This window comes from Megalobrama amblycephala, linkage group LG21 (assembly GCF_018812025.1).
Source record: "Megalobrama amblycephala isolate DHTTF-2021 linkage group LG21, ASM1881202v1, whole genome shotgun sequence".
NCBI classification, from domain to species: domain Eukaryota; kingdom Metazoa; phylum Chordata; class Actinopteri; order Cypriniformes; family Xenocyprididae; genus Megalobrama; species Megalobrama amblycephala.
In genome coordinates this window covers 3,473,063-3,498,349 of record NC_063064.1, presented here as the reverse complement: position 1 = coordinate 3,498,349, position 25,287 = coordinate 3,473,063, and the positions used below count along the sequence as shown (strand labels likewise).

The 25,287-nt window shown below is 37.5% G+C and overlaps 1 protein-coding gene across 1 annotated transcript; it reads left to right on the top strand.

Annotated features, from left to right (window-relative positions):
• The first annotated feature begins 1,662 nt into the window (after nucleotides 1-1,662).
• On the top strand, nucleotides 1,663-24,850 carry cse1l (CSE1 chromosome segregation 1-like (yeast)). Its single transcript, XM_048172513.1, is given in 28 exon segments — nucleotides 1,663-1,820; nucleotides 2,656-2,745; nucleotides 7,224-7,366; nucleotides 8,420-8,521; nucleotides 10,458-10,603; nucleotides 10,943-11,033; nucleotides 11,145-11,252; nucleotides 11,352-11,444; nucleotides 11,566-11,733; nucleotides 12,509-12,638; nucleotides 12,762-12,827; nucleotides 12,906-13,108; nucleotides 13,640-13,724; nucleotides 15,321-15,382; nucleotides 15,476-15,595; nucleotides 15,597-15,613; nucleotides 15,708-15,811; nucleotides 15,928-16,025; nucleotides 16,498-16,648; nucleotides 20,030-20,187; nucleotides 20,189-20,239; nucleotides 20,348-20,445; nucleotides 20,532-20,617; nucleotides 20,732-20,813; nucleotides 20,950-20,977; nucleotides 20,979-21,097; nucleotides 23,783-24,014; nucleotides 24,145-24,850. Coding segments are annotated over 27 exon segments (2,916 nt in total). The 5' UTR covers nucleotides 1,663-1,820; nucleotides 2,656-2,660; the 3' UTR covers nucleotides 24,235-24,850.
• Nucleotides 24,851-25,287: the final 437 nt, after the last annotated feature.

Below are 25,287 nucleotides of genomic sequence, written 5' to 3'. Positions count from 1 at the left end.
TGTTGTTTGTCAACTTAAAATAGGTTTATTAGGTTTGGTCTGCTTTATTGCTCAAACAATTCAGATTTTAAACATGCTGTAATAAGTGACAACAATATTCCCATTATTACATTAACCCTTCTGAGCTATTCAGGATCAAATGATGTTTGCTGAAATGAAGGAAAAAAAATGTTCCCTTGATCAAAATGGCATGAGACTTTGTAACGCTGACAACACTTTCTAGATCTACAAATATATATGGACAAAAAAATGGACAAATGGATGAAATTCATCCTCAAAATCAGCAACAACGCAGAACACGCAGACAGAAATGAAGTGGCAACACTTTAAAACATCCACAATGCAAAATGATCATGCAGCACATACACACAAACAGAGGAATAAATTAGTGAGACTATAAAAATTGCTCTGTTATAATTTGTCAAATAAAATCAGCCAAAATGCACAATGACCACAAAGATAAAGTTATGACACCATGACACATCCAAGATGGAGAACAATGCGCGCACACACATAAAAAGACGAGACAATACAATTTAGCACAAACGTCAGTACAAAACTGACTTTGGTAAAAAAAAAAAAAAAAAAAAAAAAAACTTGGACAAGAAGTTATTTTTGAACATATTTATAATATGTAGATATGTATCCAACTGGAAAAACTATATCCAATAGCAAATAGTGGAGCTCTGCAGCCATCTACTGGTTAAAGTGATCATTTTTTACTTTTACTATTTTTCAAAAGATGGCAAAAAATGTAACACTAAACCATGGCAAATTGTCCATGTTATCTCCATGAATGCATGTTGAATCAAGTGAATTTTACATAAATGGTTGTAAATCAATAAATATTTAATATTAATACTATATAAAATATTTAATAAATATTTTTAACAATTAAAACATGCTATAAATCTCTCCAAAACTGCACAAATGTAGAGTAAAAACATTAATAAAGTATGTACAATTACATTTGTTCTAAAAAAAAACAAAAAAACAACAACATTATTTTGTTATAAAATCGCATTTTATTGTCTGGGGTCTCTGGAGACCCCCACAGCCTGTGTACATCCCAAATGAATCACTTACAAGGGTTAAGCGAAAGCATATCACATGCATAAAGTCTATCCATTTTTTAACCTTTAACCTTTTAAATTATTGAATTATCATTCATTATGATCACATTCACAGACGAAAAGACTATTGTATTTTCAGTTTTAGGCTGAGGGTGCGAACAGAAAACACCCATGGCACCAGATTAAGCTACAACAGCTACAAAAATATCACGAGAATGGAATTTCAGTTTGGACAGAATTTATAAAAATATACTAATTTAAGACAGTTTTGAATTGCATCATTTAACCAGTCAGCAAAGTCACTGGTAGAGAAAACAGGCATTGTAATTGAACTAGGCCTTTTTACTTTTTTGCTTGACAGAAATAGCTATAGTCTCTCAGAACTGGGGGAAAATATGCTGTCGTGAAAATAATCTCAAGATGCAAAAAAAAAAAACGTACTTGCTTTAAAATAGGCTTAATTTTTATGCAAAATATAATTATGTCGTTTCTCTCTCTCTCTCTCTCTCTCTCTCTCTCTCTCTCTCTCTCTCTCTCTCCATGGCTCTGGTACAAACCTTCCCTATCTATGTTGCAAGTCCCCGCAACATACACGAGGGGCGGTACATGATACATACATGCGCCCCCACGTGCGCTTCTTTCCGTGTATCATTAGTGCGCATGCGCGGAGTCGTGACCGCGCACTTGTGTGAGACGTTTGAAACTTCTCGCCGGTGATTAGCACAGCACTGCAACCTACAGCTAACGGTAAGAGCCTTTATATCCCTTTCTCTTCTGATTATTAATAAATACACTCTCTATTGTCTACTAGTCATTATTAAACAACGAGATACTGAATTGTCTTGTTTGAATGTTAACGCACGCAGCGCGCGCTGTTAAAGTGAGCTCGAGAGTTAGCGCTTGAACTAACCACATAACGGAGTACTTTACATAATGGAGTTTTCCGCCTTACTTTTATTAAATGAACCCCTTTTTATTGTTTCTTCAGCGTTCTACATGTTGGTAAAGAAAATGCTGAAACGCTGTTTATTGTGACTATTTGGATGACTAGCATTTCAGTATGCTAACAGCTTTAGCACGTGAATCATGGCCTGAGCTTGTCTTTAAACTCTCTCTGAAACATCCAAACTGATACCGTAGACACATAAACCAGCAGTCTACCACACACAGATCATAATGTAGTGTTTATTCATAAATGCAAGAGAGATGCCTGTCAGGCCGCGATGGTAAGCTTCGCTCAGAGCAGGCCACGGGTGCGGGTTGCCATCTGTCAAGATTATAATATCAACAGTTTTCACTAGTAAGATATGGGATCTGCAAAAAAAAAAACATTAAAGAGTAAGCTTACGTCAAAATATACTTTATAAAGCAAGTCTTTAATTTATTCAAATACATGCGTTTACTTTATCATCAGCAGGATGTTGTGTTCTCAGAATGACTTGATTTTAATAAGTAATATAGTGATTCGGTTAGCCTATACGGAAATACCTTGCTGTGGTTAAATATTTTCTATAATTTTAGTGGGTTTATTGTGTTTTATTACCATCTCACTCATTTCTCATACATGTTTTTAATTTTGTAGCAATCATGGAGCTCAATGATGCAAATCTCCAAACCTTGACTGAGTATCTGCAGAAAACACTAAGCCCTGACCCAGCTGTGAGACGGCCAGGTATTCATTCATATTTCAGAATATAAAAAAAATAAATAGCATTTTCTTTGAATTTGACCTTGAGGAGGTATGTTTGCAGGACTCAACATTAAGGATTTTTTTCTACTGGCCCAATCAGGCCAAATCATCTGTTTTTTACTTTTTACAAAAAGCTTTTTGACCCATTTCATGTTATAATTAGTGCTGTCAATCAATTAAAAAATAACTAATCGCTCACATTTTGTTCTGTAATTAATCACGATTCAAACATTGGAATTTTTAATATTTTATATTGTAATAATTTCACAGTTACTCTCCAAATTAATGTAGAAACAACTTAAAGACAGCATATTTTAAGTATTTGTTTAATGGCATCTTTTTATGAATGAAGGCTAATACTGGTACTGATGTCTCTATGGCCGTTTCCACCTGGTATTAAGATGCGTTTTGGTCGATTGGATCACAAGTAGACGAGGGAGACGCATTCCGTTTACACCTGGTGTTTTAATCCGTCTGTTTTGTCTACTTTCAACCACTTCTGTCCTGTCTTCGAGGGGAGGGAGGGTGTGTGGGTGGTTAAATGTATTGGTGGTTTCAGGTTTGTGCAGGGGGCGGGGCATGTCCGTCATGGAGATAACAAAAATATTTTAAAGGTTTAGTTCACTCAAATTCATTAATTACTCACCCTCATGTCGTTCAACACCAATACCTTCGTTCATCTTCAGAACACAAATTAAGATATTCTTTGATGAAATCTGAGGGTATCTGATCCACACATAGGCAGCAACGTCTTTGCACCATTTGAAAAAATGGTTAAAATAGTCAGTGTGACAATAGTGGTTCAACCTTAATGTTATGAAACGAGTCAAAAAAACAAAACAAAAATAATGGCTTTATTCAACAATTTGAGCCGTTGTCATACGTAGTGAACTCAGTGTAGGCTTCCTTGTTTACGTTCAAACGCCAACTCAGTATTGGCCGAAGCTGAATACGTGAGCAGCACGACGCATGCATGTGATGCTGACACAGGATCTGGCCAATAATGTTGACAAATAAAAATATGACATAAAAACATGAACATATGACTAGAAAAAATAACACTGCTAGATGATGCTTTAATGTTATTGATTACAACTTCTGCACAAAATGACGCAAATGCGCATGTGAACTTGACCTGTACTAGTTTGAAAGGGTAACTCCCATTGTGGAGGCGATCTTCCCATAAAAACACGGGCAACTAAAGCACAAAGAATTCTATTACAATCCTGCTGTGTATAATATGGCAGATTGGCACTGCTTGCACTTAATTTTATTTTTCATGATCAAAGTGATAATTATTTTGATATATATATATATATATATATATATATATATATATATATATATATATATATATAACAAATTAACATTGCTGCATTATTAATGTCAATGTTTTTGAAAAAGAAAAGTCTAAAAGTAATATATGAATATGTCTAACCCAAATATAGTCAATGTTGGGTAAGCTATTGCATTTGAACTGAAACTGAAGAGTGAATAAACATTGGTCGGTAAACTGCAGTGCTTTAGCTGGTTAATAAACTCAAAGAAACATGTCCTAAATTGAGATTAATCAGATATAGACAACATAAAAGTAATCTTACAACATCTGCACAAAAGGATGTGATTGCGCACATAATAATTAATTCCTTACATTTATATAGCGCTTTTCTGGACACTCAAAGCGCTTTACATATTAAGGGGGAATCTCCTCAACTACCACCGATGTGCAGCATCCACCTGGATGATGCGACGGCAGCCATATTGCGCCAGAACGCCCACCACACACCAGCTTATTGGTGGAGAGGAGACAGAGTGATGAAGCCAATCAGTGAATGGGGATGATTAGGAGGCCATGATGGGCAGAGGCCAATGGGCAAGTTTGGCCAGGATGTTGGGGTTACACCCCTACTCTTTTTGAAGGACATCCTGGGATTTTTAATGACCGCAGAGAGTCAGGACCTCGGTTTAACATCTCATCCGAAGGATGGTGCTTTTTGACAGTATAGTGTCCCCATCACTATACTGGGGTGTTAGGACCCACACAGACCACAGGGTGAGCAGCAACCTGGTTTTCCCAGGAGGTCTCCCATCCAGGTACCAACCAGGCTCAGCCCTGCTTAGCTTCAGTGGGCAACCAGTCTTGGGCTACAGGGTGATATGGCTGCTGGCAACGTGAACTTGACCGCATAACTCTCCCGTAACTTGAACTTGTAACTCTCGTTAGAGGACGTGTTCTTCCTTTAACAGCAGGCTGATACACAGGCAACAAGAGCACAGAGGATTTACAACATTATATTACAGTTGTGTTCTCATTATAATGTTATGTACATGACAGATTGGTGCTGCACATCTTGCACTTATCACTTTAATCATGAAACAGAGTTTCCAGCCATCACTGCGCACTTTCAACTCCAGTTTTTCTTTATTTCACCAGTCTGGAAGGCATGCTGTCTACCACTTATGAATCAGACCTCAGATATTGCCCAAAATGCCGTAATAACCAATCAGATAAAAGATAATATGATTGATCGTCGCTGTCACGTTCGAGTACTCGTGCCCATCCCTAGTTTCATGATAACGTACAATTTATGCGACTGAAAGAGCAAAAAGTGGGGCTAAGAGACGAAATCTCCAATGACAACTTTTAGTATTGCATATCATAGAGGCAGAAAAAGAACAACTCTGCAGACAACATGTAAATGCTGTTATCACTGTTTTACCAGGTTCGTGAAGTAAATGTTTACACTGCTTTTTAAAAATGCCGGGTGCCAGTGTTTGAACAATCGCTGTACACTTGCGTCACTGATAGTTTCTATAGTGCTGGTTTAGACCCTACTCTGAAGTAGGAGCTAATATAGTTCCCCCAAAAGGAAGGTGCGAAAGCCCCTTTTAAGACCTTCTGCTGTTGAACATGGCAGGGATCTCACGCGTCTCATTTTCTTACAACTCTTTTAAGTTCATTTAAGATGTTATTTAACTCATTTAAAGGGTTAGTTCAGCCAAAAATGAAAATGATGTCATTAATGACTCTCCCTCATGTCGTTCCAAACCCGTAAGACCTTCGTTCATCTTCGGAACACAGTTTAAGATATTTTAGATTTAGTCCGAGAGCTTTCTGTCCCTCCGTTGAAAGTGTATGTACGGTGCACTGTCCATGTCCAGAAAGGTAATAAAAACATCATCAAAGTAGTCCATGTGACATCAGAGGGTTAGTTAGAAGTTTTTGAAGCATCTAAAATACATTTTGGTCCAAAAATAACAAAAACTACGACTTTATTCAGCATTGTCGACCCGGAAGAGAAGACAATGCTGAATAAAGTTGTAGTTTATGTTATTTTTGGACCAAAATGTAATCCACAGTGACGCTGCTGCTTCTTCTACAGCGGTTGGCATCCAGCTTATTGATGCATTACTGCCCCCTTCTGCTCCGGACAGTAGAAGAAGCAGCGTCACTGTGGATTGAAAGTGGATATACACAGACCCGGAAGAGAATACAATGAAGACAATGCAAATATTTTAGATGCTTCAAAAACTTCTAACTAACCCACTGATGTCACATGGACTACTTTGATGTTTTTATTACCTTTCTGGACATGGACAGTGTACCGTACATACATTTTCAATGAAGGGACAGAAAGCTCTCGGACTAAATCTAAAATATCTTAAACTGTGTTCCGAAGATGAACAAAGGTCTTACGGGTTTGGAACGACATGAGGGCGAGTCATTAATGACATAATTTTCATTTTGGGTGAACTAACCTCAAGACTTCTCTTATGAGGACACTCGACAAACACTTGAATTACTAAATTGAGTTGTTTTTCGCTGCTTATTGTGTTTAAAAAATCAAATACACACAAAATAATGTCAATCACGGTCTTGGCGAGTATTTACATAAATAGTCAGTTATGTTTTAAGTTAACATAAAGAGAAAGAAAACACATGTGTAACAGTAATGGATCCATGTGTCTGGTCTTAAAGTGACAACAGCCTAATATACCTGCTGTCAAATTAATATTGAAAATATCTATATGGCAGTTTTTCCCCATGTTATGTTAAAATTGTGGCCAGTGAATATGTTGAGTGGCTAATAACTTTGGAAATCCACTAGCCACAATGGCTGGTGAGCAAGAAAGTTAATGTCAAGCCCTGGCAGCGATTATATTATGCTGCTGTCACTTTAAGACCTAATGCACAGATCTAAAAAACTGACATGCATCAGGTTGCCTTTCCAAGTGTTTGCTCACTTAAAACATAAGCAAGGAGGTTTGCAAGAATATTTACCAGGATGGGCATTTTGACATAATTTTGCAGATTATAAGCATGTAGATGATTAACTTTTGTGGCTATGCAGCCAGTGACAATTGTCAACTGTCCTGAGCATAGCCCTGATTTGTGATGCATGCACATGAAAACATGAAATTAATGTTTTCTTGTGTTCTCATCTCTTCTCTATCTTTAGCTGAGAAATTTCTGGAATCGGTGGAGGGAAACCAGAACTACCCCATTTTACTGCTTACAGTACTAGAGAAGTCCCAAGATGATGTCATCCGTGTGTGTTCAGCCGTCACCTTCAAGAACTATATCAAGAGGAACTGGCGCATAGTGAGTGCCCCGTTAAATATTAAAGGATTAGTTCACTACAGAATTCAAATTTCCTGATAATTTACTCACCCCCATGTCATCCAATATGTTTGGTCTTTTCGTTCTTCAGTCGAAAAGAAATTAAGGTTTTTGATGAAAATATTCCAGGATTTTTCTCCATATAGTGGTCTTCACTGGGGTTGTATCCAGTGGGTTGAAGGTCCAAATTGCAGTTTAAATGCAGCTTCAAAGGAGCTCTGCACGATCCCAGCCAAGGAATGAGGGTCTTATCTAGCGAAATGATTCGGCCATTTTTTAAATAAAAAAAAATTATACTTTTTTTTTTTTTTTTTTTTTTTTTAAACCATAAATTGCTCGTCTTGCACTGCTCTGCGATCTTCCACACATTACGTAATCGCATTGAAAAGGTCCAGCGTGACGTAGGCAGAAGTACCGAGCAAGTGTTTACAAAGTGAACGTGCAAAGAGTAAGGCCTTGACCCAAATGGCACACTTCAGCTGAATCCCAAATGGCACACTTCTATGCACTTCCGGTCTTGTGGACTTACAGTGGCTGCCACGTGCACGTGTCCGTTAAGTCCACAAGACTGTAGGGTGTCCCATTCATCATTTTAGCTTTCAGAAAGGTGCTCGTGAGCGCGCATTTGGGATTCAGCCTACATGTGCACAGTAGATCTTGTGGACTTACAATGGCCGCTGCATGCGCATGTCCGACAAGCATTTGTGGTTAAAAAGTATACAAGTTTTATTAATTTTTTTAGAAAATGGATGATTGTTTTGCTAGATAAGACCCTTATTCCTCGTCTGGGATCATGTAGAGCCCTTTGAAGCTGCAATGAAACTGAAATTTGGAGAAACTATATAGAGAAAAATCCTGGAATGATTTCCTCAACCTTAATTTCTTTTCAAATGAAGAAAGAAAGACATAAACATTTTTGACATGGGGGTGAGTAAATTATCAGGAAGTTTTAATTCTGAAATTAACTGATCTTTTAAAGTAGTCTGTTGTGTGATAGGTGGATATTTAATGTGGATGTGTGTATGTTCTCTTCAGATTGAGGATGAACCTAACAAAATCTCTGATCCTGATCGGACTGCTATCAAAGCCAACATTGTAAATTTGATGCTGACCAGCCCAGAGCAAATACAAAAACAGGTACCCATTTCAGATAACCCACGAGAAGCAGTGGATAGAATAAAATTGCTTTACCTATGTTACTCTTGTTATTTGGAATGAGTGCTACAGCTGTAAAATGCACATTACTGGGTTTTTAAAAACCATATTGCTGTAGTCTCTAGATCAATGGTTCTCAACCAAGGGGCGGGGCAAACTTCAACCAACTTCAAAGGGGGCCTCAAGATTATGATTTAAAGTAAAACAAAACAAGCATTGAAATAAGCTGCAACAACTACAAAAAAAGAAGTAATCAAGGTACTTGTTTTAGTTTACCCTTTCAATGGTTGTTTCTGAAGAACCAGGATTCCCTCAGTCTGCGGGGCTCGTAAAATTTCTAAATCCCTGGTAGCCCTTCAGGCAGGCACTCCAAGTTTTGGTAACCCAAAATTAATTTAACTAACCTTTATAAAAACAGACATTTTTTTTTACGTATTAAATTGGATAGGAGTCAAAACCTCAATCAAAAACATTTTCAAAACACAAATATTAACAATCGTACATAAAATCAAATTACAATCATCAATACAAACATGCTTTTTTTTTATTGCAATTTTTGAACAATAAACATACAAGGGCAGTATCATTTTAAATTAAATATTTATCAAATTAAATGTTATTATAAATAAAATAAAGAGAAAATAGCAAAATTCACATGTATAAATAAGTATAAACGTTACAAAATTATTCAAAGAATAGATTTAAGGCTTTAAAATGACAAATATGCGTTTGTATAGAGATTTCTTCTATGAATTTCTCTCTTTATCCTGACCTGTCTTTTCTGGCTGAGTAGAACTGAAATACTGATGTAAATCCATGTGCCTCTACCATTTTCACACGTGTGCGCACACTTGTTTTTCACTTTTTTTTTTTTTTTTTTTTTTTACTGCACATGCAATCTCTATCACTTAGCAACAGTAAATTAAGTGAGAATAACACTCCTCCACAGGGGGTGGCATAAAAAATATAAAGAATTATAAAAAAATTGCAATCTTACATAAAGTTACAGCAAAAAAAGCAGGTTCTTTGAAGGACAAAAACACATTACATAGAACAAGTGGCAGATCCGTTAGTTTGCATTACCACTCCAAGACATAATGCACAGTTCTTGCTGTATAAGAATGCTTTTGTAAAATGTTTTTTTTTGTTGTTGTTGTTTTTTTGTTTTTTGGGTCCTGTCCATTGCCATGGTAATCCCTGTCAATCATCGCATTTTCACATTCAGTCCAACGTTTAAAAGCGGCTTTTAATAAGGTTGGGTATTGTTTGTGTTTTTTACAATACCGGTCGCCAAATCAATACTTTTAAAACAGCCCGGTGCCTGAACCGAAACTTAAAAAAACAAAAACAAAAAAAAAAACACATGATGCACTGAATATTTCAATCAACAGCTCAGGCATTTAAGTGGCACCAAAATGAGTCGCCGAAATCTGCATTCTGACGAATGTAAAAACAACGCTACTTTGCTCTGTTTATGTATATGACGAGTCACGCAGCTACTGGGCTACTCTGCGTCCCGCTCAGTTAAAAATAGTCTGAATATAAACCCTTATAAATGGGCATACTGTAGTGATACTGTAGGAACAGCAAAATCAAAATTTGGGAGATGGATTAATGAGGTAGTCACTCATTATATAAATTTTGAACAAAAGTTACCTGGTGTACCTTTTAACATTATCACAATATACACTATATTATTTACACAATATGTCGGCAAACATAACATGATAATATCACTAATACTCAATGTAACGCCCAGCCCTAATTGTTGTGGACAGCATGAGTCAAAAAGGTTGAGTACAACTGCCTCTGGGAACTGGGTTGGGAAACACTGCCTTAGTGATCTGCTGATGTAAACTGACATGCTGGTTACTATGCAGCAAGGAGCAGTAGAGATGACTTATTTTCCCTTCTGCAGCTGAGTGATGCAATCAGCATCATCGGGCGAGAGGACTTTCCTCAGAAATGGCCGGATCTCCTGACTGAGATGGTGAACCGTTTTCAGAGCGGAGACTTCCACATCATCAATGGAATTCTTCGCACAGCACATTCCCTTTTTAAAAGGTATTTGAGATGCATTGGAATAAGATGAATGCAGTGTTGTAGTCCTTTTACATGTTTGTTTTAATCTTCAGTTAATTGTGTGTTTTTAGACCCTTTTGTTCTTTACCTTTACTTGGTGTCATGAGTCCCCCTCCCTATTTTAGCCTGGTTTTTCACACCTCTGGGTTGAAAAATCTCAAGAAATGGGCATGTAAAGCAGTGGAAAAGTGGGAGAGTAGAGGGTGGGAAAAGGGGAGAAAACCAATAAAACACAGACCTGCAACACTCTGTTTTTGGGTTTCATGACTCTTTAAGTTTGATATATCCAATATTTTGTGCATTATCTCTGGTGTCTTTCAGATATCGCCATGAGTTTAAGTCCAATGAGCTGTGGTCTGAGATCAAGCTAGTACTGGACACTTTTGCACAGCCTCTCACTGAACTGTTCAAGGTGATGTCAATGAGCGGTTGTAATCTTATGATTACCAATTTCTATATATGACATAATCGTTGCGTCATATGTGCTATGAAAATTCAAATGTCATTCTTTTTTTATTTTTAGGCTACAATTGATTTGTGTCAAACTCATGCAACAGATGTCAACGCCCTGAAAGTGCTCTTCTCTTCTCTAACGCTTATTTCAAAACTTTTCTACAGCCTTAACTTCCAGGTAAGTCTTGCAGTCATTCCTCGCATGACACCTTTTTTCACTTTTGTATATTCTTTGCCTGTATTTCCAATTAACATCTTGTTTTTCCAATCTCTTCAGGATCTTCCAGAGTTCTTTGAGGATAACATGGAGACTTGGATGTCAAATTTTCATAACTTATTGACCTTGGATAACAAGTTGTTGCAAACAGATGTGAGTTTGTGTTCATGTTTAAACATGTAGTTGCAGAGGAGAAGTGCTCATAAATCTGATCTATTTAACACTGAGATCAAATAACCAAGATTAAGAAACTAAATTGAAACTTTTGCCGTAGGATGAGGAGGAGGCTGGTCTGTTGGAGTTGTTGAAATCTCAAATCTGTGATAACGCAGCACTTTATGCTCAAAAATACGACGAGGAGTTCCAGCCCTACTTGCCTCGCTTTGTCACGGCTATCTGGAACCTGCTGGTCACAACAGGTCAGGAGGTCAAATATGACTTGGTAAGTAGATTGTACTTAACATAGGGCTGCACGATTGATCTATATCGATTTATTTATTCATCGATATTATCGATTAAACTGCACACGATTTGGCAAAGGCTGCTATTATTTTATGTGCAGCTTGTCAGAGCTGTACGGCTCTGTGATCAGTAGTAAATGCTTCTCCATTTGAAAGCCAGAGGGCGCTCTTGCACAAACTCCAAATATGCCCTGCTGTTGAAGTAGATAACACGTCATTCCAGGAAATCCCTATAGGCATCATATTAAACATGAAATAAACACACAACTGCCTTATTCTGTGTAAGAAGCCGCCACATCTCACAGAATGAAGCTCAACTGTCATTATGAAGTGAGTTTGGAGTAAAAACATGTTATTAAATGTTGTCTTTTGTTGGACAAGATGTTAATAAATGCTTCTCATGCCTGGGAAGATGTTTGACGTGTGTTGCTATTTCAAATGTACATTATAATCGACACAAACTCGCAGTGCTTTCAGATGGATTAGCATTTGGAGCCATACTTCATTGACAAGCTGCACATAAAAAAATAATCTCAGCCTTTGCGATTTCATAATCAGAATAAGAATCATGTTTAAGCACGATTTCAATGTTCTTTTTTGTATCGTGCAGTTCTAATTTAACATGCATATTGTTTATACATGTTGCGAGTTGAAAAGTTTCAAGACTAAAAATAATGTCTGACACTAGATTCTTTTCAGTGTTCATAGTGTTGTTAGTATTCTCTTAATAGTGCCTGATAATATTGTCTGTTGTAGCTTGTGAGCAATGCTATCCAGTTTTTGGCGTCAGTGTGTGAGCGGCCGCACTATAAACATCTCTTTGAAGACCAGAATGTTCTCACTAGTATCTGTGAGAAAGTCATCGTTCCCAACATGGAGTTCAGAAGTATGTGTCAGTTTTTGTCAAGGTCTTCTATTTCAGACATTAACAAAGAAACCTGCTAGTGAGATGTACAAGTAATTGAGAAGGATTTTTACACATTGCAAATTGATACTTGTATGTGAACAGGTGCAGATGAAGAGGCTTTTGAAGATAACTCGGAGGAGTACATCATCAGAGACCTTGAAGGCTCAGGTGTGTTGATGCTACGCTATATCGTTCAGGCCCTTGGCTTTCCTGATGTCCGTACTAAATGATGCCATCTGTCCTCAGACATCGACACAAGGCGTAGAGCAGCCTGTGATTTGGTGCGAGGCCTTTGTAAATTTTTCGAGGGCCCGGTGACTGGCATCTTCTCTGGCTATGTGAACTCCATGTTGGCAGAGTATGCCAAGAATCCTGGTGTGAACTGGAAGCACAAAGATGCTGCTATCTACCTGGTGACATCTCTGGCCTCCAAAGCTCAGACACAGAAGGTGAGATGTGTGTTGGGACCAGCTATAGATGGTGTTGTGATCAAACCGTTTTACTTTGATTTACTTATTTTTCTATTCACAATCTTCTCTACATTTTCATCTGAATTTCCTTTCCAGTGTTGCAGGTGTTCACAACAGTATCAGTGTTTTGCTGGTGGCTCACTGTTTACTTTCTTTTGTTTTAAAAATAAGTCTTCTGACAGTTATTGGCTACACAAAAACTTCAGCCAATGCTCATAATTAAAAGTTGCCAAATATTAACTGATATATCAGCCATGGTGATATATCTGTTGACCAGTAGTCACAAAGAGCTGCAAAGAATTCGTAATGAATATCAAGAGGCTTACACGTGTTGTTCAAAATGTCTCGTACTTTAATATGAATTTTTAGAATGTGAGCTGTAAAAATTCTGTGTACTTGGCAGTCAGATTATTGGAGACCGTTTTAAGAACAGATTGCATCTGATTTCTTTTTATTTGTGAACTGTTGGTCTGAGGTCTAGTCTGACAAACTTGTACTCCTGTTTTACAGCATGGAATAACACAAGCCAATGAGTTGGTAAACCTGTCCGAATTCTTCATCAACCACATTCTAGTAGACCTGAAGTCTCCCAACGGTAATTGATGTCTCAATGAACTCTTCAGACTTTATATACAGTGCCTATAGAAAATCATCATACCCCTTTGAAATGGTTACTTTATTTGTTTTACAGCCTGAAATCAAAACCCATTCCAAAAAAAAAAAAATCTTTTTCAGCTTTATTTACAATTTTTGCCTTACCAACATCAAAGTAATCAAAGAAAAAGCAACAGTTCTGAAAATTAATAAAATACTGAAAAACTAGAACAACAGGGTTGGAAAAGTCATCAGTCCCCTGATTTAGTGCTTCGTAGAGCCACGTTTTGCTTTAATTACAGCCATTTATATTTTTGGATATGTCTGTACTAGCTTTGCACAGATTAAGGAATATTTGCCCATTCTTCCTTGCAGAATTGCTCTAGTTCAGTCAAATTCCATGGTGAGCGGCAATGGACTGCTCTCTTTATGTCCATCCACAGATTTTTCTATGGTCTGATGAGACCAAAATTGACCTTTTTGGACTGAACTGGCAAAAAGCAAACGCAGCACACCACCCAAAACACACCATACCTACTGTGCCTGGGCGACTGGTCAGGATTGAAGGCAAAATGGATGCTGCCAAGTACATCCAAATTCTTGAGGAAAACATGCGTCCCTCTGCTAGACATCATGAAGATGGGCAGGTCTTTCACCTTCCAACACTACAATGATCTTAAACACACCGCCAAAAGAACAACGCAAAGATTTAAGGGTTATAAGGTGAATGCCCTCGAGTGACCAAGTCAGAGCCCCCTGACTTATTACTCACCCTCATGTCGTTCTAAACTCATAAGACTTACCCTCATCTTTGGAACACAAATGAGAATCTTTTTGATGAAATCTGAGAGCTTTCTTGTCCCTCCGTAGACGGCTACGCAACTGACACTTTGACGCTTCAAAAAGTTCATAAAGGGATCGTAAAACTAATACATATGAATTGAACAGTTTAGTCCAAATTTTATCAAGAGACTTGATCACTTTATATCATAAACGGATTGAATTTAGGCTTATATTCACACATAAATGGTCATCAACTCACATCACTTGTGTAAATGGAAGCTCAAGCAAGTTTGAGTTTATCAAAAAGAAATGTCTTACGGGTTTGAAACTACATGAGGGTGAGTAATTAATGACAGCATTTTCATTTTTGGGTGAACTAACCCTTTAAATCTGAAAATCTGTGGATGGACTTGAAGAGAGCGGTCCATTGTCACTCACCATGGAATTTGACTGAACTAGAGCAATTCTGCATGGAAGAATGGGCAAATATTCCCCAATCTAGTTGTTCAAAGCTAGTACAGACATATCCAAAAAGACAAATGGCTGTAATTAAAGCAAAAAGTGGCTCTACGAAGTATTAAATTAATTTCCAGAACTGTTGCTTTTTTTCTTTCATTACTTTAAGGCAACATTTGTAAATAAAGCTGGTAAAGGTGTTTTTTTGGAATGGGTTTTGATTTCAGGCTATACAACAAAGTAAATATTTCAAAGGGGTATGATCATTTTCTATAGGCTGTGGAGATATAATATTATACAGTGGAATGGTATTGCTTAGAAAGTTTTTTTTTTTTTTTTTTTTTCTTCGTCCCCTCAGTGAACGAGTTCCCAGTTTTGAAAGCAGATGCCATCAAGTATGTTATGACCTTCAGAAGTCAGGTAAGCACTTTGTTTTCCATTACATTATGTGCTTTCCATTGCACACGTGTACTTCACTGTGTGTGATGGTGTGGCTTCTGTTTGGTCCTCCAGCTCCCTAAAGAGCAGCTGTTGCAGGCAGTTCCTCTCCTGGTGACCCACCTGCAGGCAGAGAGCATCGTTCAACACACCTATGCCGCACATGCACTCGAGAGACTCTTCACCATGAGAGGAGCCAAGCAACACCACCCTGTGAGTTTATCCAGTACAAGACATGAGTGAAGAAGAGTGGTCATGCTCTGTGTTTTGTCATTATTTTAGTTTCTAAACTAACCCTGTTTTTTAGCATCACACCTACTGAAATGGCACCGTTCACGGAGCAGTTACTCAATAATCTGTTCAAAGCTTTAGCAATCCCTGGCTCATCTGAGAATGAGTACATCATGAAAGGTAATTGGCTGTTTAATTTTCACAAGACCACATAGACCATGTTTGTCAACTTCATATTGTTTACTTTAATATTGTCCCATTTACTTTTTGACCTTTTCTGTTTGTCACCTCTCCAGCCATCATGAGGAGTTTCTCCCTCTTGCAGGAAGCCATTGTGCCCTACATCCCCACTCTCATTGGCCAGCTCACCCACAAGCTCCTCCTTGTCAGCAAGGTAAGCCAGTCACTAAATCTGCTGTCCTCGAAAGGGGGGGGCTTTAATTCAGGTTGATGTCCAGTCAGTGTGGTCTTTGTCTCAGTCCATGGCATTGGATTCACTGGCAGGACACACAGAAATATCCGTCCATTAAAGGGGACATTTCCCAAGCAGGACTTGATCCTAAAGGCAGGACGGAACACCTCCATGCGAGTGTTTCATACACAGGGTGTGTTCAGCATGGCACACTAGCATATTATTCAGCATACTAGTTTATTAGTAGTATTTCTGTAGCGTGCAAAATCTGTTTGCAGAAAATTACCACATTACAAGTTCTGTTGAGCAAGTGGCTATGTAATTGCTTGATAGTAATCAATGTTTTTTTTTATTATTTTTTTTAAACAGCCACAACATTGCCTGGTTTTTGGATGTGTGGGCACCCTGTTGAAATATGAGACACTTTTATATTATTTTTTTTTTTTCTCTGCAGAATCCCAGTAAGCCACATTTCAACCATTACCTGTTTGAGTCACTGTGCCTGTCCATCAGGGTCACCTGCAAGGCAAATCCAGACACCGTGGGCAGCTTTGAGGAGGCCCTGTTTCCTGTGTTTACCGAGATCCTCCAGAATGATGTACAGGGTGAGTTACACTGTTATAAAGTTGTTAAACTCGTGTCTTGAGCAACTGTTCAAAAGTTTGGGGTCAGTATTTGTTTAAACGGGGTTCCCACTCGTCCTGGAAAACCTTGAAAACCTGGAAAATTGATGACAAACTTTCCAGTCCTGGAAAACACATGGAAAATTAGAGAAAATGTAAAATGTCCTGGAAAATCTTGTTGTTGTCCTTGAAAATTATTTTTTAGAAAGTTCTTCAGCTGAGAACAAAGAGTTTATCACTGGCCAAAAACAATTACTGTTAGTTGCAGAAAGTGCGATGTTCAGGAATGATGAGTTTTGATGTGAGAGTAGTATTTTCAATGATTAGTTTAGTTTTGTGTTGCCACATGCAGCAGTTAGCTAATTCTATTAACTGCTCAAATGTATGCAGTAAATAGTAATTGGTAAGCAACTACCTAATTCAGTAACTTGCTAATTAATAATTTTTATGCAATATAAGGTCAATAAGAGATTCATTGTGCAGTGTAGCCAGCTTGATTGATTATAACAGGAGTTTTGTGAACTATGTGAGTTTCCGCTGAAGTGACTTACAGCTGCAGTGATTAAAAAGGGAAAATCTGTATATAACCCATTTGCAATTTGAAAAAAAGAAAATTATGAGTCTAAATTTGCACTTTGTTTTTCTCTTTCAGGATTGCTACACATTTTTTTTTTTTTTTTTTTTTTTTTTTTTTTTAAGTCAGGCTTTTTAAGACCTGAAGAAATAAATTAATACTAGCATAGTAGCCTATAGATTATGGCTGTTACCAATCAAATTAAATCATTATCAACAAAATCCATCTTTGCAATACAGAGGTGACACAGAATGAGAAGTGGCATTAATATATTTACACAGCATTTACAATTTGTCTACATAAATTTAATTCAATATTTAAATATTTAAATACATTTTTCTATTTTTAACTTTTTAATTAAAATGTCCCTTAAACATGAAACCAGTAGGTGGCAGCAGGTCACTGTCTTAATGAGTGAGTCGATTTGTTCAAATGACTGATTCATTCAGGAACGAAGCTCGGATTCATTCGTTCTAAACGCGGATTCAGTCAGAATAACAAAAACATTTCTGTTGCATGGGTCTCTGTTCTGCTGTTCATAATTTTGAAATTTTCGTTGGCGAAATAAAGGAAAGAAAACAATATTAACAATACTATGTCTAAAATGTCGCATTGTTCATTTAACAATAAGTTTAAGGAACATTGCATTTGTGCTGATTTGGGGAAAACACTTTTGCTCGTGTGATTATTGTAAAACAACTACATCTTATAATATGATATAATGATATAATGATATAAAAAAGGCCCATGTATCTTGAATTGAGGGCACATAACTGTACGCATAGCTACATCACGCAGAATAAGAAGAGTAAAGAAAACGCGGTACTTAAAATAATAACCATTTATTTAAATATATGAACACAGAAAATCGCTGTTAACAGGTTGATATAACATTTCCCATTCCGTGACTAGTAAAATAATCACAACTTACTCTCTGTAAAATGGCATAATCTGCAGGGTGATGGACACGGAGGTGGGTAAAAAGGATGGTGTTGTCACCCTTTGCACTGACTGTAGCTAGGCAAATCCTGCGGATTGGGCTGTCTAAGGAGCCGAAAAACTCCCATTTTGTCGAGCTTACTTTACTTTTTCCGGGTGTGGACAGAGCCTCTTACTCTCCCGTTTGGACGACATTATTCTTGGAATAGCTGCTCTGCGTCGTCTTCTTGTTTGACAGATGTCAGCGTTAAGGTGCAATACTGCCACCTGAGAGCTCAACCAGGTACTGGCGTTAGAGTATTTACATGTCATATCATAAGCGTCCCTTTCATTTTAAATATTGTGGTTATCGTCAATACCAGTATATTGTCACACCCTAAATTAACACGTTATCGATATTTCATGCTTTGAATATCACGGTTATCATCAATACTGGTATATTGCGACACCCCTAATAAATAAATAAATAAATAAATAAATAATAATAAAAAAAAATATATATATATATATATATATATATATATATATATATATATATATATACATACATATATATAAAAAATGTGTGTATGAAAATAAAACAGGCTGTAAATCTTAATGTGCAAGTCATTCATTCAGTCATTCAAAACGCAGATTCATTCAGGAATCACCATTGCTTGGAGATGTGCAACAGTTCTGGTGTGGCTTTGTTTGAAAGTATTTTCATGAAATAGAGCAAAAACAGACATTGTGGCAAACATTTTGCCATTTAATATCAGCTTGTTTATTGGACTTCAGTCAGATCAGTAAGTATCACATTTGCAATCATGCCAGTTCTCGGAGAGTACTTAACTTGCTGCGATCAGAGTTACCGGTGTTCAGCAGCGACACCGGTTATATCACTTGCCCACTGTGACTGTGGCACCAGCCCCCACCCTCATTTTATAGTAATAATAATCATTTAGTTTAGTTAGAAAATACTACAGTTAAAAACTGAACGCGCCTGCTCAATTTACTTCGCCCATTTTGCCTCATTTTTCTGAATGACAAGATGAGGGATGTTAAAGTGCATATTTAAACGAGTTTGTCATTGTACTGTTTTGTTGTTGTATTTTTCATCCAGAATAATAAAGAACCCACCCACCAATCAGTTGCCGCCTCCGAATTGCCACTACTTCAAAAGTGAAAGTAATATGAGCACAGGCATTCAGGCATTTTTGCCCCAAGCCCCTGTTAATTTTTGACCTTTTTGAATTTTTTGATAATCCAAATGTAGTATTTACAAGTAATTTGGCTGCAAAGAAACAGCAGCATGAGATGGCCTGGTAAGTGTGCGTGGCTGCATCACACCAGCTGCACCTTGTAAACAATCTTTGAAGTGTGTTCCGGAATGCACGTCTTTTGCACTTGTTCTGCTGCAGCAAAGTCTTTGAATGAAGGCATGAAAAGCAGCCGATTGCAGTGCAAAACATAACTGTTATTCAGTGTAGATGCATTTTGCGAGTTGTACTTTTTATTCCGATTGTATTATAGATCTGTTCATGAGAATCGATCGAGTCACTCGCACCAGTGCGCCTGAATTTTTTTCACAGTTGCACGCAGTTATTTTCTGGCGCAGATGCAAGTTAAATGGGTGCACTGTAGAGCCCTGTATAGGCTATTTTAGTTCCCCTCACTCCACAACAAATCCTTTAACAGTATTCAGAACAGAACAAGAAAGAAAAAATAAAAGTAGCGTTATAAACATCAAGCCAAAACAAATTGTAAATTGAAACTTAAAATTCTCTTTAAAAAAAAATGTAAACTGTCTGAGAACAGTCCTGAAGCCATGTTTTTATGAGCCCTCCCTCTTGTGTCCCCTGTCCCTGCAGAGTTTGTGCCGTACGTCTTCCAGGTGATGTCTCTGTTGCTAGAGATCCACAATAACTCCATTCCCTCCTCCTACATGGCTCTGTTTCCTCACCTCCTGCAGCCCATCCTTTGGGAACGCACAGGAAACATCCCTCCGCTCGTCCGTCTGCTGCAGGCCTTACCTGGAGAAAGGAGCCGCCACCATCGCCAGCACAGCCGCTGACAAGATTGTGAGCGTTTTGTGAGAATTCCTTTTGATAGACTAATACCCATAATGCAGTGGATCTCCCCTGAATACCCTCCCATGTAAATAATTTAACTTTTATTTTTCCCTATAGCCTGGTCTTCTTGGAGTGTTCCAGAAACTCATCGCATCCAAGGCTAATGACCACCAAGGCTTCTATCTGCTCAACAGTATAGTGGAGCACATGCCTCCGTAAGTGATGCATTGAGGACGCGTAAATAAAAAAAAAAGTTGACATGTTTTTGTGCTCATTTTAATTTTTTCTGCTTGTATTGCAGAGAGTCCATCACACAGTACAGGAAACAGATTTTTATTCTGCTCTTTCAGAGGCTCCAGAGCTCTAAGACCACAAAATTTGTTAAGAGTGAGTGATTTCTGTCATTTCTGAATCACAGTTTACTTGCCCCATATTTAGATGGGCCCTTTAAACACTTTATAAATCACTCACTGTACTGTATCATTCTTTTCCTCTTCACAGGTTTCCTCGTCTTTATCAACCTTTATTCTGTGAAATATGGTGCCATTGCATTGCAGGAGATATTTGATGGCATCCAGCCAAAGTAAGTTACTTTTATTATTCTAAATATGTTTATTCATAATTCTGCAGTGCAGATATTGCGCAAATCCTGCTGTGTTTGTTTTTATTGAATTATTTGGTGAGCCTTTCTTTTTTTTTGTGTATGTGTGTGTCCTCAGGATGTTTGGCATGGTTGTGGAGAAGATTCGTGATTCCTGAGGTTCAGAAGGTCTCAGGGCCGGTGGAGAAGAAGATCTGTGCTGTGGGCATCACGAAGATCCTCACTGAGTGTCCTGCTATGATGGACACGGAGTACACCAAACTCTGGTAAGACATGATGCAGGCTTGTGGGCCAGCTTGTGTAAAATGACATTAATTGGAAAATGCATTAAAAAATGAAAATTATGCATAAAAACATGTTCAATCATATCAAATAAGGTATATCCAAGTTTTAATTTAGGGTTCAAGCATGTAGGGAGCATTGTAAGGATTTTTATTAGTAGTATTCTGCTGTAAAATGAATCGTGCAGACCAAAGCGTAAGGCCTAGAGCAGTGCCAAAACTGGCCCACCAGCAATAATATCTGTCCTTATTTTGATAGCGTCTGGTTCTGAAATAGATCTTCGTCTCGTGGTGCCATCTAATATTTCGTGTCTACACCAGACGTGACTTTTTTCGTGTGACGTTGCGCCGCAACAGCTAAAAGCTGTCTACTCTGAACTCGACAATCCGACCGTTGCAAAGCACTTGGACTACGTCAGAAACTAAAAAAAAATGCAGTTTAGTACGTGAGGATGCCAAGGAATAATTCTGAGAGTAACAGTAGGCTACGTCAAATAATTATTACAATAAGTTAGAATCCATTGTGTAACAAGCAAATTGAGACACGTTTATTATTCACAGTAAGGAGAGAGGAAATTAAAACCTAGTTCGTTAAGAGCATGACTCAAACATGCCATTAATGGGCTTATTCAAGTCCTCTTTTATTTTGAGTTATCCATTCTGCATCGCCCACATATGTGTGTTTTAGCAAGGCGGCCTGTGTTGGTGAATGAAGATACTGCCAGGTACAGCAGTAACTCCAGTGTAAAGCCCGGACACCGCCACACAAATGTGTCAGAGTAACAGCTCAATACCAGTTACAAATGACACTGTAACAGTTGGTCACAGCCAATTCTAGTTGTATTTTTCATCAATTAATTTAAGTTATCCTTTGACTATATTCTGGCCTGCCATCTAGTGGGGAAATTTTTTTTGGCCCGATGCCAAACTTAATTGTTGACCCCTGGCCTAGAGACTTGAAACTTGGCTAGATGATAGTGCTCAATTTGTGAAGAACCTCACAAGAGATGACCCCAGTCGGCCAATGGGGGCGCTACAACGATCAAAAGTACAAAATCGGGTAACACTTTAGAATAACTCACGCTATGAAGCATTAGTTAAGCATTAGTAAATAGTTAACTCATCATTTATAAAACATTAATAGACATTAGTAAGCCATTTATAAATACAGCTATAAATGCTTTGTTCTTGATTTATAAGCGTATCTATAATGAGTTTAATAATTGTATTTTCATACTTTATTAATGATCAATTTATCATTTCTAAATTATGTATTACATTATTCACAAACCAGTAATTTAGGAGTCGTCAGTGGTTCATAAGATCATTTAGGAAGTGTAAGTAAATGATTAATAAAATATTTAAATGTACATTTATGCATCTTATTATTTAGACATATAGTATTAGTTACTCAGTGTGTTAATAAATGCTTTATTAACATATTCCTAGTGTCAAAACTACCTCGGTACTAACTTTAAAACATTAGAGAACAGCAGTGCAGAAGATCACTGAAACTTTAAATCTCATTTATAAAAGCTTTACAAAGCATAAATAGTCCTCACTTTAGATGAGCTCACAAAAATAGTTAACTGACCACTTCTAAATGTTTTATAACTACCTGAATTAATCATGAATTACAGTAGGAATATGTGTTAATAAAACATTTACTAACACACTAAGTAACTATTACTATGTGTCTAAATAATAAGATGTATAAATGAATGTTTAAATAGTTTATTAATCATTTACTTACACTTACTAAATGAACTACTGACAACTCCTAAATAACTGGTTTGTAAATAATGTAATACTTAATTTAGAAATGATAAATTGATTATTAATAAAGTATGAAAATACAATTATTAAACACATTATAGATATGCTTATAATTCAAGAATAAAGCAATTATAGCTGTATTTATAAACTACTTACTAATGTCTATTAATGCTTTATAAGTGATGAAATAACTATTAACTAATGCTTAACTAATGCTTCATAGTGTGCAGTTATTATAAAGTGTTACCCAGAATCGTTCATAACTCGGAGACTGTTTGTTGTAGACTCAAGTGTCTTATATCATTGTAATCCTTGGTTCAAGACAAACAAAACATATATCGATTTTGTTTCCTGTATGTCCAAAACCTAGGTGCAGAAGTGTTCTCTGGAGTCTGAATATAAATAATTATCATAATTCACGGTCGCTAAGGGGCGCCAAAATGAATGATGAGGGCGAGGCCACTTTTACTAAAATGGCTATAACTCAAGAACGAAATGAAACTCTGTACACGTGCAGGGGCTCGATCTTTGGTCACAATAAAAAAAAAAATCTCATTGATTGGACACTAGGTGGCACTATAACTTGGAAAAAAATAAACATGTTTTGTAACAACGTTAGTCAATGCAAACTGTAACAACGCAACCGTTAGTCCGATCAACTTGACTGGATGCGGCGTGACATGACAAATTCCTGACCCGTTCTATTTCTGACATATTCCAATAGATTTGCGATGGCTGCTGTCAAGTCCAGTGTAGACGGCCTCAAGCAAGCAGTCATGTCCGGTGTAGACATGGTGTTGAGGGCATTCGTGTTTTAAAACTAGAAGACAAAAAAAACTTTTTGTAAATTTTTTTTTTTTTTTTTTTGACCTAAACCTGGGTTATGTTCTTTAGGACTCCTTTGCTGCAGGCCCTGATTGGTCTGTTCGAGTTACCAGAAGACGACAGCATCCCAGATGATGAGCATTTCATAGACATAGAAGACACTCCAGGATACCAGACCGCTTTCTCCCAGCTTGCTTTTGCAGGCAAGAAAGAACATGACCCCATCGGAGATGCTGTCAGCAATCCCAAAATTCTCCTTGCTCAGTCCTTACACAAACTCTCCACTGCCTGTCCTGGAAGGGTGAGTATCACTCATGAGAAGGTTTAGGGATGCTGATGTAATTACTAAAATGTCTTCAGAGCATGCTTGGTCTCCAGACCTAGTAAGATGCCCTACCCGGAATACCTGCTAACTGAATGGTCTGTAACAGGTGCCCTCCATGGTGAGCACCAGTCTGCCAGCAGAAGCTCTTCAGTACCTGCAGGGCTACCTTCAGGCTGCCACTGTACAGCTGGTGTAGCCACACACACCCAGACTCCTTATCGCCAAGAAAGGGGGCCCCTGACACTCTGAAAGCACCCAAGCTGAGACGACCAATGGACTCGACATGAGCGGAGACGTACCGCCCAGTGATGCATGGCCAGACAGAAGGGGTTTTTAAGGGTTTGTTTTAATGGATTCTGTGTGATGAATGGGACCGAGCAGGGAACAACCATCGTTGTTGCTTGGGTTGAGAGGGCTGATCAACTCACTGGGTGGCCTCTGCTGATGTTGGCTTTTTCCTCTATGTATTAATTGAAGTCCATTCAACATTTTCTCTTATTTAGTTTGCCATCTCACCCAACCATACATTCGAAAGTATTTTGAAATGTCGCATTTTACAAACATTTAACAGCACTTAGGAATTGGCAGACATTTGGTGGCATCTTTAAAATCAATGGGAAAAGTATTTTCCGTTTGTTCTTTTTTTTTTTTTCTTTAGTTTTGGAGATATTTTTACTGTATAAACGAGTTTTTGCAACGCAGAAAAAATGAACTAAAAATGTCTCTTGTTGCATGTCATTTACCATGTCTTGTCTTCATGTCTTAGTTTTGCTGCTCTAGTTGTTAATAAATAAAATTAAGCACTTGTTTAACATGTTGGTCACGTTTGTATTTGCTTTAAAAAAAAAGGTTAACGTGCCTGAGGATCTTACACATGCCGGGGAGCTGAAGACCACAATCGCTGTATTGTACTCAGCTGTTCATTACATCACACGCTAAAGCTGATCTAGCGTATTTCACAGATCACTGCATTCCAGGAAAGACTGTCATGTATTGATTTTCCATAATGCAAAGTCAAGTTTTCAATTAACAAAGTGAGTTTGTGTAACATTAAATTTACCACTTTATCATCACTACATTTTATGTAAATTTCTGATTCATAAAAGCAATCTAATCTTTTTTTAGCACATTGATGACTTAAAGCATGGATTACATACTTTCAAACTCACACCACATCACATGTAATCCATTCACAGGCCTGATACAACATGCACTATAGTAATAACAGATTATGCATATTTAACCCTAA